Consider the following 16,388-nt stretch of genomic DNA (forward strand, 5'->3'; position numbering starts at 1 on the left):
TAAAACCCTCCAGTGGTTTCCCACTGTTCTTAAGATATGAGATCCTGGACGCTACGATCTTGTCCACCTCCCAGGATCACCAGGCTCCCTTCAGCCTCTCTGTGCTCCATCCACACTGGCATTCTTTCAGTTCCCGCACCAGACCTACTCCTAGTCTACTAGGGGGCTTTTGTAAATGCTGTTCCCATTTGGACTGTGCGTCCCTCTCTTCTTTCTCTTCTATTTCTACGATTTAACTCATAATTACCCTTCAGACCTCAGATGGAGTCTCAAAGCCTTAGGACAACCTTCCCCAACCTCTTTAAATTTAATTTTCCTATAAGCTCTTCTTGCCCTTTTTTCCTCTTTGGTAGTACTTACATTCGCCGCTGCCCTTTTGCATTTGATTGCAGGATTACTTGATTAATGTGTTTTCTTTACTAGATAGGTAGTTCTACGAGGACAGGAACTGTATCTGTTAGTCGCACTGCAAAAGGGCTAGCTCCTCACCTAGAATGCTCAGTAAGGACAGTATTTTTGAATTGAAGGGTTGAATGAACGCCCACCCATGCGCCGGGCTCCTAGGGTCGGGTGCGTCACACTTATGTCGCGCGCGGTATACGTCACTTCCTCCCGGAAGACACTTTCGCTGAGAACCACTCAGATTCCTGTCACTTCTCAGAATCCCTCCGTGGTGGCCATGGCTCTGCCACCCTTCTTCACCCCGGGTCGCCCGGGCCCGCCGCTCCCGCAGCCGCCGGCTCCCGCTCCCTTCGGCTGTCCGCCACCACCGCTACCCTCTCCGGCTTTCCCACCGCCTCTTCCCCAGCGGCCTGGTCCCTTTCCGGGGGCCTCCGCCCCCTTTCTCCAGCCCCCGCTGGCTCTGCAGCCCCGGGCCCCCGGGGAAGCCTCCCGCGGGGGCGGGGGCGGCGGCGGCGGCTCCTTCTACCAGGTGCCGCCACCGCCGCTCCCTCCCCCGCCGCCCCAGTGCCGGCCCTTCCTAGGGAACGACGCCGGTGAGCGTCCGCGGCCGCCGCCTCCAGGCCCGGGGCCGCCCTGGAGCCCGCGCTGGCCTGAAGCACCGCCGCCGTCCGACGTGCTTGGGGACGCGGCCCTGCAGCGCCTGCGCGACCGGCAGTGGCTAGAGGCGGTGTTCGGAACCCCGCGGCGGGCCGGCTGCCCGGTGTCCCCGCGCGCGCCCGCCGGCCCCAACCTGGGCGAGGTGCGGGCTCGGTTGCGCGGGTCCCTGCGCCTGGTGCGGCGGCTGCGCGACCTGGGCCATGCGCTGCGCGAGGCCGAGGCTGACGGCGTGGCCTGGGCACAGCTGCATGCGGAGGCACAGCCGCTGCGCGCCGAGCTGGCCGAGCGACTTCAGCTCCTGACCCAGGCAGCCTATGTGGGCGAGGCGCGGCGCAGGCTGGAGAGGGTCCGGCGCCGCCGGCTGCGGCTTCGCGAGAGGGCCCGGGAACGCGAGGCCGAGCTGGAGGCGGAGGCCACGCGGGCAGCGGAGCGCGAGCAGGAGATTGACCGCTGGAGGGTCACGTGCGTGCAGGAGGTGGAGGAGAAGAAGCGGGTAAGAGCAGCGGATGCACACGGGAGCAGGGGTAATGGTGTTTGACACCCGATGGGGCTTGAGGCTTTGCACTGTCATTCCTCAGGGCTAAGCCTCTTTTTCCTCATCCGTAAAATAAAGAGATAGTTTGCCTTTCCGACCTCATATTTCCGTATTGGTTGCATGTTAATGGTGTACAGTACATAACACAAATGCTCTAGGTGCGCTGCAAAGTCCCATAAATACAAAGTATAGGATTGCATAGTGGTTTTGCAGGGATGACAGATCTGTTTTCTGCTCCAGCGTTCTGTCCACTTAGTAACATTCACGACGAACAAGAATCTGGGTCCTTGCGTCTTGTCCTGCTCTAGGTGATTTTAAGAATACAAAAAAAGAGAACTTGGGGCCTTTTCTCAAGGAACATATACCCTAATTGGCTGATGGGGCACTAGTGATGATTTTCCCAGGATTCCTTTATTTACAAGTTCAACAATATCCCAAGTTCAACGATGGTATTTTTGAGCACTTACTCAAAACCTTGTAACAGTCTGAGAGGTAGGCAGTATTATCCCAATTTTACAGATTAGGAAATTGAGGCATAGAGAGGTTAACTTGCCAACAGTCACACAACCGGTTTGTGGCAATTTCACTCCTGATTTGAGCCCAGATTGCTCGATTCCAAAGCCTACTGATCTCAAGTTTTAACTTAAGTAGAGAGCCAGGGTGAAACTGGAAATCAGTCAAATAGTTAAGGCATTCTCATTACTTTTGAATGCTTCTAGGGACTTCCCCTCTCCCTCCACTCTCCACAACCAGCGGGTACAGGCTTGTGTCCTCCTTGTGTCTGCTACAGCCCTGGAGTCTGATCCAACTCCCCTCTAAAGTATATTGATGGCAAGCTTTGTCTTCACACCTCCAGGAATATATCAGCGCTTTAAAGGAGAGTACTTGGAGGCAATGCCTTAACCTAAGGGAATATGAGTCAGTTCACCAGACATTTAATGTGGGCCCATTATGGCAGGCCCACTGCTGAGTGCTGGAAGTAGGGGTGAATAAGACATAGTGCTTGTCCTTGAGGGGCTTAGAGCACCATGGGGGATCATGTCTGTATAGCATGGTGTGTGTTAGGATTTCAACTGTAGGTGCGATAAAAGCCCAGAGAAGGAATATCTAATCCACTGGGGGAAGGTATCAAGGAAGGCTTCCCAGATGATATGGTGACATCTCAGCTGAGTCTTGTAGGAAATGTCAAAGCTAAGTGAAAGCAACATGTGCAGTTCCAGAAACAAAAGAGTGAAACAGCATGGGGTGTCTGTAATGGTGAAACTATAGTGCTTATTTGACAGATGGGAAAGAGAGCTTTTAGGCAAAAGGATCCTCCCTACCACGCACTGTGAGGGTACTGGAGACAGAGTCCTGTGAGTAGTGACTTGAGGAACCAGGGTTATTTAGCTTACATGTGAACCAACTTAAGAGTAAGATTGGGTCTTCAGATGTTTAAAAGACTGTCATATCAAAGAGATTCTTGAGACTTTAGAGCATCAGGGCACAAACCGTGCTTAGGTTATCACTGAGAACATTGTAGAGTCCTAGGCCTTTCCAACACCATTCTTTATCTTCCCTGCTAGTCTGAATCTTTGGATCCAGGAGTCTGCATTTTTAAAAAGAGAGCCCCAACTTAACAAGGTAAGTTGGAGGCAGATGTTCCTTGAACCACACTTTGAGAAACTCTGAGGAAGAAACAAAGGCAAGAGCCCACATGGAAGCTGCAGGGAAGATAATCCCTTGGCTGGACCAATGCAGAGAGGAGTTGTGCATGGCTCAGGAAATTGGGATGTAGATCCAGTAGAGTCTTTCTTAACCTTGGGACTGTCTGATCCTCTGAAATCTCACGGCCAGGCAGATATTCTCTGCTGTAAGGTTGTTACTCGTAAGGTTCCATACTGGGTCTCATGGGCTCTCTTTCTCATCCAGGAGCAGGAACTTAAAGCTGCTGCTGATGGTGTCCTATCTGAAGTGAGGAAAAAACAAGCAGACACCAAAAGAATGGTGGACATTCTTCGGGCCTTGGAGAAATTGAGGAAACTCAGGAAAGAGGCTGCAGCAAGGAAAGGTAACCATGGCTTTGCATTTCTTTCCATTCTCCCCAAAATTGTTGAAAGAAAAATGCTTGATACTTCATTATTTTCACCAAGTAGGGTAACTAAGCTTATGAGCAGTACCTCAGAACTTTGGAAGTAGAAAGCCTCAGGAGATATTTATCCCTGGTAGCCAAAATTGAAAAGGATGTGGGAACCCACCGCACTGTCTTCCTCTTCTTTTTACTTTTTAAAAAAATTTTATTTATTTATTTTTGGCTGTGTTACTTGCACATGGGCTTTCTCTAGTTGTGGTGAGCGGGGCTACTCTTTGTTGCAGTGCATGGACTTCCCATTGCAGTGGCTTCTATTGTGGCAGAGCACTGGCTCTAGGCTCACAGGCTTCAGTAATTGTGGCACGTGGGCTCAGTAGTTGTGGCTCACAGGCTCAGTAGTTGTGGCGTACGGGCTTAGTTGCTCTGAGGCATGTGGGATCTTCCTGGACCAGGGATCGAACCCATGGCCCCTGCATTGGCAGGCGGATTCTTAACCAATGTGCCACCAGGGAAGTCCTGCACTGTCTTCCTCTTGACTCATTGCCATCCCAGGCATTCCTAGCCACACTTTTCTGAGTGAGGTTGGCGTGGCTGGTCAAGCCCATATACCAAGGTGAAAGCTATTCTATCTTGGTGCTTCAGAAGGTGTCGAAAACTTAGCATGCTCCTTCATAAACATTTCAAACCTGAAACATTGATATTTGTAGAGGTGTGAATGGTTGGACGGGGCAGGGAGTGCCCCGCAGACTGCATGGGTGTCCCTGGCTTACCTGCAGGTCCCTTTTGGACCCAGAGAACCTCAGTGGTCTCCTCTTGCCTCTAGAGGGAGCACTGGTTTTCTAGAAGTTCCCCAGTTGTGCTTTCCTGCCTGCCTGGATCCTTGCTCTTGCCAGTCTGTCTGGAGGGCCTTCAGTACCATCTTTGCCATTTTTAGCTCTCACTATCCTTCAAAAGTAAATACAGTAAATTCCATCCTTCCCTGATCTGGGCTGAGGTGACTTACTGCTCCTTCTCATTTGCACCTGGCTTGAACAACATGCTGCCTTATTTAGTAGGCTGTAGGCCATTGACATTCACCAGGGATATTTGAGAGTACACAAATTAGCAAGTACCACAATAGCAAATGATCTGCCCTGTGTGGTTTAAAATATAATTGAAAACTGCAGCTCAGATCCTTAATAAAATGTCACTGGGACATGTGCATTCAGTCAGGCTCATTCACTAGCTAAATGATTAACTTCTACATGCCAGCCTCCAGCCTGGCTGATTCAGATTCAGGTCTCAGAATCAGATGACCCCACAAAGCATTTATGAATCAGAGGGAGTTTGCATCTACTGTGTCTACCTCTATCTCTTCCTTATAATAATGCAAAACCTGAGGGCTACTATTTCATATTCCCCTACTTCATGTCCTCCGTGAGCTGAGTGTTCAGTAAACTTAGCCAAGTGAATTTATTGTACAACACAATTTCTATTAGTCTGCCTCACTTTGGTCTGAAAGAAGGAAGAAATTTTAGAAATTAAAATAAGCAGGCTCTGGAGTTAACTGACTTGAATGTAAAATGATTTAGTATCTAGTAAACTGGTTTTGTTGGATACTTTAAAAGAAAAAGAGCAAATTTCTAAGTTCTCTCACTGTGCTGAGAAAATGAAGCTGGTTATGTAAGCAGGGCCACGTCTCAAAGTGTCTTATTTGCTAGGCTAGACTTCTCACCTATGCTTAAAGCTGAGTGGAACCATTGGAAGATTTTAAGCAGAGATGACAAAGATCAGTGCTGGCAGAGTAGAGAAAGGTTTGGGGCTTCTAGGAGGGAGGAAAAAAGAGAGACTGATAGGGCTATTGCAGTCTGGGCAGGGATAATATGGGAGTGTGAACTAAGAGTCAGATAGTGAGCTGGAGAAAAGTAAACAGATTTAAGAGATGTGAGTAGAGTGTGTGTGTGTGTGTGTGTGTGTGTGTGTGTGTGTGTGTACATATAAGTAAATAACTTGGGGGAACTCAGCATGTGGGAGCTGAAGGAAAAAAATGACTTTCAGGTTCTAGCTTGATCTATTGAATGAGTGATGATACCATTCTAATTGACCAGGAAAACAAGAGGAGGAACAGGCTTGGGGCTGATGAGTTCAGTTTGGGACCTGTTATGTTTGTGGTGCTTGTGGTACATCCTGGATAAGAGTTTATCAGCATGTTGCTCTAAGTAGGGATGACCTTGAGGAGATTGTGCAGTGTGAGATGAGGCCCAAAGACAAAATCCTAGGGAATGTCAAAATCAAGATGGGTAAGGAGGAGGCCACAAAAGAGATCAAGAGAGGTCAGAGATAGGAGGAAAGTGTAGACCCCTTACTTTTTCTGGAAAGTGGCAAATGCTCGGAGAGATTGCATAATATTGGGCAGGTTACTTAAACTTCTCTGTGCCTTGGTTTTTCCTCACCTGTAAGAAGGGAATAGTGATGGTACCGATCCATGGGGTGTTGCAATGATTAAATTAGTAAACATGCATAAAGTGTTTAAAACAGTCCTGGCGGGCTTCCCTGGTGGCGCAGTGGTTGAGAGTCCGCCTGCCGATGCAGGGGACATGGGTTTGTGCCCCGGTCTGGGAAGATCCCACATGCCGCGGAGCGGCTGGGCCCGTGAGCCACGGCCGCTGAGCCTGTGTGTCCGGAGCCTGTGCTCCGCAACGCGAGAGGCCACAGCAGTGAGAGGCCCGCGTACCGCAAAAAAAAAAAAAAAAATCCTGGCATGTAGTAAATGCTGTATAAGTGTTTATTATTATTATTATCAAGTAATATAAAGATTAATAAACATCCATGGGAATTAGTACCCAACAGATTATTAGTGACTGGTGCTGGGTGCATTTCAGTGGAGTGGTATGGGTAGAAGCCAGACTAGACTAGATCAAAGAGGAGGAGATAAGAAAAGCAGACAGTGAGTCCAGCTTATTAAAAGTTTGCCTGTGAAGAGAAGCAGGAGGGATAGTTAATGGCTTGAGGTCCTGCAGCAAGTAGGGAGATTCAGATCCCAGATGGAGGAATTAACTTAAGTGGAGAAGGACCCATTTTCCACTGAAATGAAAACGAAGAGGGCAAGGATGGGTAGTAATGCAGATGAGTAAATTCAGCGGCAAAAAATTAAGGGATTTCCTGCCTGATAGCCTCTTTTCTCTAGGGAAAATGCTAGATGGTTTGCTAAGAGTAGAGAAGTAAGGCTTTAGGAGGGAAGTGAATGTTTGAAATAATTGTTGTGAGGAATGAGTGAGAGCCAACCAGAGACACATGGGAGTATGGCTGTAGGGAGGTGCCATTATGGGCTGAGCTGATGTAACTATACACTGGCACTAGGTCACATAATCAAATGAGTCTGCAGTTGGCAGGTGAGCACAGAGCACAGGTCTATTGGGGTTTTGCGTAATGGGCAACCACACGTTTTGGTGAAATCTGATATATTAGATTGGAGGTTTTAGTGAAGCTGACAGAGTTTCGGGTAGAAAGTCAGAGAAGAGAATAATTGGGTTTAAGACTTCAGAGGTGGAAACTTTTTTCTGATCATGCCAAGGTCCAAAGACTGCGTGAGGCCCTAAGGTATGGGTGGCTAAAGGGGAATAAAGGAGAAAGCATTGGTATCTAGGAGCTGCAGGAATTAGAGAAGTAATGGTAGAGGTGGAGGGAACCTAGATCATGTCGTTGCAGGGGGTCTGGAAGAGGATTGGTGTGGGGGGGCGTTTCAGAGGGAGTGTGTCATGGTGGTCAGGAGGGACCCATGAAAGGCTGAGGGGAATGAGCGCGGGTGGTGCAGGCCAGCACACCGAGATGGGAGCAGGCCACACCTTCTCAGGGGTCTGGAGGCACTTTGGGGCTGATGGCGTGTCTGTGTATTTTTGCTGTACTGAGAGATTTTAGTACTTGCAGCAGAGATTGTATGATCCAGAAGCCTAAAATATTCACTGTCTGGCCGCTTATGGAAAAGGTTTGCCAATCCTTGGTCTAGGTAAAGAAATGAAACAAACCATGAAATTATTATGAAACAACAAAGTGACAGCTTATATTTCTCAGTGCATAAGAATTTTGTGTGTATTTGGAAAATAATTGGCAACTTAGTAGAAGATGGATTTGAGTTGTAGAGTTTCCATAGGTGGGAATGAGTAGATGAAAACTTGTTCAAGCCAAGAAATCATGACAAAATGATCTGAAGGAATGTTAGCCTCGGAGATGAAGATAGGAGAGCGAATTCTGCAACTACTTAGCTGCCGTGGTTGAGGGAAAAAAGAGTCAGACCTCCAAATCAGGGTGACCAACCATCACATCTGTCCCAGGACACTGGGTTTTCAGTGCTAAAACTGGACAAATGAAACATTTGGTCACCCTGCCCTCAGCAGCAGACTGTGAGGTTATTGTGGTTGGTTAAGTGTATTTCTTCCTCACTGTCCAAGTGTACGCTCTCAGAAGTTCAGACTTAGTCAGAGGAAAAATTGTTTATTAGTTGGGTCTAGGAGTCTGTGCTGTAGGAATTTCACAGTGAAGAAGTAAAAGACAGTTCCTCCCTTTAGTAGAGGAATTCTCCAACTGAAGGATCAAAACCATTAAGAAATAAACAAAATCAAAGGTTAAGTAGTGTGATACAGAAAGAGGAGTTAGTGAAAGTCAGGGGTGAAATTAATTGAAGACTCAAAAAGATCAAATTGAGACTTGAAGGCTGGTTGGAATTTGTAAACTCTAACCAAATTCATACTGTAAGTAGGACTTTGAGTCTGTTCATTAGAACATGGATTTGGGGATAAGAAAAAGTTGTATCTAAAATGTCATTTGCATCTCTTTGCCCAGGGGTCTGTCCTCCAGCCTCAGCAGATGAGACCTTTGAGCATCACCTTCAGCGACTGAGAAAACTCATTAAAAAACGCTCTGAATTATATGAAGCTGAAGAGAGAGCCCTCAGAGTTATGTTGGAAGGAGAACAAGAGGAAGAGAGGAAAAGAGAATTAGAGAAGAAACAGAGGAAAGAAAAAGAGAAATTTTTACTACAGAAGCGTGAAATTGAGTCCAAGTTATTTGGGGATCCAGGTAAGTTCCTCTGTAACCAGTGGAGAAAAGAAAAATACTAGATTGACAGCTCTTTTCCTCATGGATGATCTCCACCTAAGCTAAGAGGTGGTAGGCGACAAATTGGAAGGATCCTTTAGGATTTGAATTCTAAACTATATCCTGGAAATCAAGGATAAAGATGAAACACATTTGATCATATTGTATAATCATAGACTAAGTCACTTTGCCTTGAGAAATATGCTGTACATATGAAGCATGATGACATGGCATTGTGCCTTTTCTTTTTCAGATGAGTTCCCACTTGCTCACCTCTTGCAGCCTTTCCGGCAGTATTACCTCCAGGCTGAGCACTCCCTGCCAGCACTCATCCAGATAAGGTCAGAGGGGCATTCTCCATGTTTTCCTTCCCTTAGGTAGCAAGAAGCAGTCGACAAAGTGCTTATGTTGTTGAGGTCTATTACTTTATCTTTATTTATTTATTTTTTTTTAGTTCCTTATGAGTTTATAGAATGTTTCCAAGTTTGAAGCATGCCACACACGTCTTGTTTAGTCCTCATCAGTTCTTGAGAAGTAGATGTCCCTATTTTAACAGGTGAAGACACTGAAACTCAGGTTGTGACTTGCCCTCTGTATTATCCCATGCTATAGCTGTTATGTTGACTTAAATCATTGACTTCGTTTTCCTAATTCTCTTCTACTGCTAAACAGACCAAGGAAAAGAAACCCTCCCTGTATACTCACCTGTGGAGACTGTTAACAATGACCCACACTGACTTGTGAGTTCTTACAGGTCAAAGCCAAGAGAGCTAGGAACAAGGAGTCTCACCTTAATCTGCAGTTACTAATGAGCTGGGTAAAGTTTTCAGTTCTGAGTCTCACTTTCCTCACCTACAAGGTGAAAATGATGGACTAGACTGTGGCCTTCAAATGTGAACAGTACTACCCTCCCAAATGTAATCTTTTGAAAAATCAGTTTGTATAACAACGAATGAATGGGTTCCACAGGCAGTTTAAATGTGTTATTGACTGGAAGCACTTTGTTATTTCTAGACTCCCCAGAGCATCTACTTGGGGCCTAAGTGTCTTCAAAGCCTGATTTGAAAAACCACTGAACTAAGTGCTCTCTGAGGATCCTTCCAAGGTCCAACAGTACTCTTTAGCGCTGTTCTGGGAAAAGTGTATTTCTGGTTAATATACAAGTTTTAGCCTTTAAATATATTACAGTGGGTTCTCATTATTTACAGCAGCTATATTCTATAAAGCTGCAAATGCTGAATTAGAGAATACTGAACTGCTGCTCCTGAAGGAAATACAGAGCTAGGCTCCTGTGAGCCTTTGGCCACAACATTTTCATCAACTGATCAATACCTAACCTTGTCTTTCTTTTTAAAGACACCTTATTTAATACATACTGTTGATTCATCAGCATTGAACTCATAGCTAATGGCACTATAACTCATGCCTGAAGGTAGCTTATCTAACATACATGTGTTCTCCATGAGGCATATCACAGCCTTCTAATGCTAGCTATAGCACTCCAGCACTGTACTGGGGAGCCATTTTAAACAGCAAAGTGCCAATAGAGAGCACAAAAATTTGAAGAATGTGGTACTAAACAGACTACAGAAAGGATACTTGTTTACAGTAGGGGAGCTGAAAACAAGAAGGCAGAGTGTCACCTTGTTCCACCACAGTTGGGAACATGCCTTTTGGTGACTCAGATTTTTCACTGCTCTGTGCATGTTGGCAAGTAACCAGGGAAGCACCATGAGTAATGATTTGTGGGTTACAGATAAATTTTAGTGAATAGCCAAATTTGCAAATACAGAATCTGCAAGTAATGAGGATCAACTCTATATTCATTATTTGGTTATCCATAAAATATAAGTTATTTGGCGTTTTTTCCCACTTACATATATGTACATTTAAGAAATAGTCTTTTGCATAATTTCTAGAAATCACGTTCTTTAATGGACTCATATCGGTCATTTGAAGGCAAAGTCCTGTAATAGAATATTTAGTTGCTAACATAGTGCTTGGAATGAAACAAAAATAAACAGTTGTTCTGTAATGTTCTCATTAAGGCATGATTGGGATCAGTACCTGGTGCCATCTGATCATCCCAAAGGCAACTCCGTTCCCCAAGGATGGGTTCTTCCCCCGCTCCCCAGCAACGACATCTGGGCAACCGCCATTAAGCTGCATTAGTAAAGATGCTCCAGGAGTGTCGTCCAGCCAAGGCTCTTTCCAGCTCTAAGTATTAGTGACGCTGCCATCTTCTTGTACTGTAGTATAAATCACAACCTCTAAACTCCATGTGGCATTGCCCTACCCAGAAGTTAAGTTTTCCTTCTGTCCTCTGTCCTGGCCAAGGTGCCTCTTGAATCAGGAGATTAATATGGTTCCTCAGGAAAGGACCTAGGTGAACTGAGGTTTTTACGATAGGCAGTGGCCTTGGTTCATGAAATTCGCCTCTGTTTTGAGGGGCTTGGTCCAGATTGATTTATAAGTTTACTCTTATCTTTCTTGTGTGGTGATGGATAAGTATACGCTGTATACTCATACCCTCGACACAGGTGTGCACTGGGTAGATTTAGCAGTCCCTTCCCCAGTACTCCTTGTTAAAGCAAGCTTGATGCAAAACCTCCTTACCTTTCTTACGCAGAGAGCCTCCTAACTTCCAGGAAGAAAGGTCAGAAATGCTTTATGTTCAGTTTTGTGAATCCCACTTTTGGTGCAGCTGGAGAGGCTGGGCTGCCAGAAAAGCTGGTGGCCTTGTCTGGTAGTCAAGTGGAGAACTTGGAAAGCCTGAAGAGTACCTGTACCCAAACTGGATTGTGTTTTAATGGATGATGGCTGCATTTTCCCCATATTAGAAGGATCCTAATGAAAGCACCTGCTTTTTAAGTTCCTAGAGGTCTGGTTGTTCAGAATCTGCAAGGATAAAAATTAATTTCCTTATGGGAGTGGGACCTTGATTAACCTCACTCAGTCACATTGTGGGAGCTAGTATAGTGGAAATTGTGGAATTTCTTAGGAACTCAAGCTTCCAAAAATATACATGTAATTTAAGCTGGGGGAAAAGCAGATAAAAATAATAAAATTTATTTTTTTATACTCATTAATAAATGCTGTTGTGCCTGGAGATGATCAGTCATATAACATGTCAGGTTTTTTGTTTTATTTTGTTTTCCTTTTTGCCATTTATTGTGTTATTTATATTTCCAAAAAGCTAAATAAATACCATTTTTAGTTTGAGCCTTTGCCCCCAATTTGTTGCCTCCCAAATCACTACACACTCTTTCACATTGATGAAAGACATTTACTGCAAAGTTCAAATTTATTAACTAGGCATTTGCTACCGGAAGGTGAATCTCAAGCACCAAACTTTTTAGGCGGTATCCAACTCTGGATAAGCAGGAAAGGACGTCTCAACTTTGGAAGTGATTTCATGTACTTGGAAGCTCTTGGATACAAGATGCTAACACATTTGTTCCTTTTTTGTTGTTTCATTTGCACTGTTTATATGTTACGCATTACAGACTTAACAGGGTATGAGGGCCAGCACTCCTCTAAAGTGTTTCTAAGCTCATAAACCTCAGAATCTGATGTGATTAGCCTCACATAACCCCGTAGGCCTGTGTGCCCTTTTGTTATAAATCTCCACCATTTTCTGATGAGATGCAGGAAGAGTAGAAATAAAAGATGAATTGTATAATGTATGTTTGGTGTCCAGACAGCCTTGCCACTAAGATACCTGCATGGATGGCGTTAGGGAGTGTGGAGCAGGGACTCAGGAAAACTCAGGCAGCAGAACCCAAGGAAAAGAAAGCATTTAACCTCAGGTGGAAAAAACCATTCCCTCTTCCCTCTCATTCAGCTTCTGCAAAGTTTTAATAAAGTGAGCATTATTTTTATTATTTGTTTGGTCTTTTGTTAAGTTTTTCCTAGTTTATGCCCTGTGTAGTGGTGGTGGCAGCAGCCACTGGTACTTTAAGGCAGCTGTCCCCAGCCTTTTTGGCACCAGGGACTGGTTTCGTGGAAGACAGTTTTTCTAGGGACCAGTGTTGGGGAGGGGAGTGGGGGTGGGGATGGTTCAGGCTGTAATGCGAGCGATGGGGAGCCGCAGATGAAGCTTTGCTCACTGGCTCGCTTGCTCGCTGCTCACCTCCTGCTGTGCAGCCCGGGGGCGGGGTGTGGGGTGTGTTGGGGACCCCTGCTTTATAGGTTCAGAAAGAAAGACTTTTTAAAAATATATATTTACTTATTTTGGCTGCTCCGGGGGTCTTAGTTGCAACACGCAGGATCTTCGTTGGGGTGTGTGGGATCTTTTTAGTTGCTGCACGCGGGCTTCTTAGTTGTGGCATGCAAACTCTTAGTCCTGGCAGGCATGCGGGATCTAGTTCCCTGATCAGGGATCGAACCTGCGCCCCCTGAACTGGGAGCTTGGAGTCTTACCCACTGGACCACCAGGGACGTCCCAAGAAAGACTTATAGTAGTGTCTTTAATGAATTGTACTTCTGAGAATATGGACAGTATCATTGTAATCTTATCCTACAGTCTTTTCTTTTTAATTGTGGAAAATTTCAAATATTAAAAAGTAAAGAGAATGGTATAATTTTTTTCATCATCTGGCTTCAAATAATGGTCAACTCTTGACCAATCTTGTTTTATCTGTACCCCTACCAATCACACTGGATTATTTTGAGGCAAATCTCAGATGCCATATTACTTCATAGGTGTTTATGTAGCTCGAAGACATTTAAAAAATTTAACCACTGCTATTATTGCACCTAAAGAAATGAATAACTCCTTAGTATCATCAAATATTCAGTCAATGTTTAAATTATCTCATAAATGTGTGTTTTACACTTTGTTCCAAATCAAGATCTGGATGCAATCTGTGCATTGTTGTTGGTTGATGTGTCTCTTAAGTTTCTGATAACCCATAGGTCTCTCTTTCCTTCCTCCTATGTACTGTTGCACTTTCACTCCCTTGCAGTTTATTACTTGAAGAAATCAGATCATTTTTTTCCTAAAGAGTTGCCAGTCTGGATTTTGCTAACTGCGTCCTTGTGATTACATGTTCCTCTATTCCTATAATATAATGATTAGACAGAGCTGTACTGTCTAATATGGTAGCCATGTATGGTTACTGGGGACTTGAAATTGAGTTTGAACTGAAATTGAGTTTGATTTGCCATGTACAATTACACATGTGGTTCACATGTTTCTGTTGGGGCACTCTGATCTAAAGGTTTGATGACATTAAGATCGGGATTTTCTGGCAAGAGTATTTCATAGACCTGGTGTGTACTCCATTTAGGAGGACTAATTGGTTGTCTTATTTTGTGATCTTAGCAGCCATTGACATTCAAGACCTAGACACACTCATTTGGATTTGCAAAATAGTGATAGTTTAATTATGCCCTTCTTTCTTTAATTATCAGCTGGAATATACTAAAAGGAGAAACATCCCCTCATCAACTATTTGGTTACCCTGGGGTACAATTTGTATAGGAAAGGCAAAAAAATAAATACATGATTTTATTTACTAGTTTTCAAAATAATGAGGTAGTTCCATAGCATCCTCCAAAAGTTACCAGAGAATTTTTTTTTTAAGTATCATTATGAACTCAGATCTAAATGTATTTGTCTTTCAGTCCATTGTTTTTATCTTTTTTTATTGATTGCCTCACCTTTGGCCAGTGGGAGCCTCTTTTAACTCCACTCCTGAGTTCCCACTCAATCCCAGTATTCTGTTCCAAGTTTATCTTGCACATTTCCTATCCCTGACCTATACCTGTATTCTCTATGTATTGAACATAAATTAATGAAAATAGAGAATTAAACTCTTTCAAAGACTAACTAGAAATGTGTTGATTCATCATGTCGTATATGCAAGAAATTTGTTTATCTTGACAAATTTCCAGGAGACCCTGGATTTGTGAGAAACTCTAACAAAAGCGTTTATTTTTAAGAAATTAGGTAAATACAGGGAAGATTGGAAAATGAAAGAGATTAGTTGTATGTTAAATACTAAGAGTGTTCAACGGGAGTGCCTGAGTTTATGACGTCAAAGAATTTGCTACAGCCACCCAACTTAATCACTTTAAAACCATTCATGTTCCTATGTCCACGTGACTTTCGTGCAAGGATGTATCAAGAAGCTTAGCTGAGATTATACCATCTGTTGTAGCAATTCACTTCTACAAGTTTTGTCCACAGAGAAGCTATCCTGGGAATTACAAGGTAAGTACAAAGTATGTCTTGTTCCATTCAAATAAGAATAATATATATAGAAGGAATGTGAATGCTGTGAAGTAGTAGCTGTGGTAGAATTTAGGAACTAGAGATTACATTTCCAAGCATTTCTAGCTAAGTTTTTTTAAAAAATTGCTTATAACAAATAAGCTGTTCCCGCATAATTAACTTTTTACTTTTGAGTGCACCCATCAGTAGATCCCAACTTGCCACACCTGGCTATCCATGAAGAATTTGTTTCCATTTGCTTTGTGGAATAAACTGGGTTTTCCATAGTCTCTGAAGCAAAGATTGAAGTCTTTGAGGCAATTGGTGTTAGAGTGGATAACTATGCAGAGCAGTAGACATTTTCCAACTTCATTAACTCATTCTTGCCGGAATGTGGTTACCAGGATTTGAACAGTGTTCTTGGGAAATGATTTCTATTTACCATTTTCCAGGTACAATGTTAAATGCTGGAGACATAAAAAGGGGGCAAACAGACAGGATTCCTGCCCTCCTGCCGTTAGAGTAGAGAAGCTTAATGATTATACAGATAATTAAAGTCAGTTATAATTGTGATAAGCACTACAAAGAAAAAGTACTTAGTCACAAATTTATATTTTTCACTGTTGAAATTTTTTTAAGTGCCTGTTGAGGCTCAGATAACTTGCTAATAAGTACAAGGGCTCTAATGGTGAGCAAAATACCAAATACTCCCTAATGCAGGTTTTGAGGGAGATAGATATTAATCCAACAATCATAAAAAATGTGCCAAGTGCTTTGAAGGAGAGCTACGGTTCCATTAGATTGATTAGGCCTCCCACCCTTTTTTTCCCTCAAACAGTGTTTTGTAATGCTTTTAGGTGAAATAATACAAAATATCTATGTATCATATAGTAAGGGTAAGAATTCATTCAGTTCATGTATGTATATGCTAGGTCACAAAGTCAAATATATTTCATTCTATGGGGCACAGTAGAAAAAAATCTTGAAAACCAATGTACTAGTTGGATTGATTCAAGTTTGGGGGTCAGGGAAAGCTTTTTTGAGGAAATGCTGTTTCAGCAGAGCTCTGAAGAATTAACTAGTGGAAAGAGACAAAGAGGAGCATAGCAAGTATCTGGAGCAGCATCCACAAAGGCCCTCTGGGGGGCCAGGAGACCAAGGCAAGTTGAAGGCCATCATTGCTAGAGTAAGACAGCAAGTGAAGGAGAAGGGGCCGGACACTGTAAGGCTTTAGAATCCCTTGTCAGGAGTTTGCTTTTACTCTGAGAGTAGGTGAGAACCACTGGAAGCTTTTAAACAGTGGAAATGGCTTAGTTTGCTGTTTTGAAATGATCATTTTCATCCCAGTGTGTGGAACAGAATCATAAGGCATGAGAGTATACATGGACATCAGTTGTCTTTGTGAGAGGTAATGGGGGCTTGGATTTCCACGG

General features: G+C 43.8%; 2 protein-coding genes across 5 annotated transcripts in view; both read left to right on the forward strand.

Annotated features, from left to right (window-relative positions):
• The first annotated feature begins 634 nt into the window (after positions 1-634).
• Positions 635-11,960, forward strand: PDCD7 (programmed cell death 7). The gene is made up of 5 exons (XM_032622670.1): positions 635-1,552; positions 3,506-3,644; positions 8,484-8,720; positions 8,992-9,079; positions 10,787-11,960. Exons 1-5 carry the CDS (start codon positions 680-682, stop codon positions 10,908-10,910), a joined length of 1,461 nt encoding a protein of 486 aa, XP_032478561.1. The 5' UTR covers positions 635-679; the 3' UTR covers positions 10,911-11,960.
• Positions 11,961-12,498: 538 nt separating this feature from the next.
• UBAP1L (ubiquitin associated protein 1 like) overlaps positions 12,499-16,388 on the forward strand; it is a 28,993-nt gene continuing 25,103 nt past the window's right edge. For 3 of the 4 annotated variants that reach the window (XR_004348451.1, XR_004348450.1, XM_032622671.1), the window contains exon 1: positions 13,099-14,955. The gene's annotated coding sequence lies outside the window, so the exon portion shown is untranslated. Of the gene's footprint in view, positions 12,604-13,098; positions 14,956-16,388 lie in introns of those variants that run through there. The other variant, XM_032622672.1, reaches the window with a different exon arrangement.

Source organism: Phocoena sinus, chromosome 2 (genome assembly GCF_008692025.1).
Source record: "Phocoena sinus isolate mPhoSin1 chromosome 2, mPhoSin1.pri, whole genome shotgun sequence".
In the NCBI taxonomy this organism is placed as follows: Eukaryota; Metazoa; Chordata; class Mammalia; order Artiodactyla; family Phocoenidae; genus Phocoena; species Phocoena sinus.

What these genes read in the sequence shown, in the direction of transcription:
- PDCD7 (XM_032622670.1), top strand. Translation starts at nt 680, where the DNA reads ATGGCTCTGCCACCCTTCTTCACCCCGGGTCGCCCGGGCCCGCCGCTC. An exon ending in AGAGGCTGCAGCAAGGAAAG is followed by an intron (nt 3,645 to 8,483) that starts GTAACCATGGCT and finishes CTCTTTGCCCAG; the next exon opens with GGGTCTGTCCTCCAGCCTCA. An exon ending in CAAGTTATTTGGGGATCCAG is followed by an intron (nt 8,721 to 8,991) that starts GTAAGTTCCTCT and finishes TTTCTTTTTCAG; the next exon opens with ATGAGTTCCCACTTGCTCAC.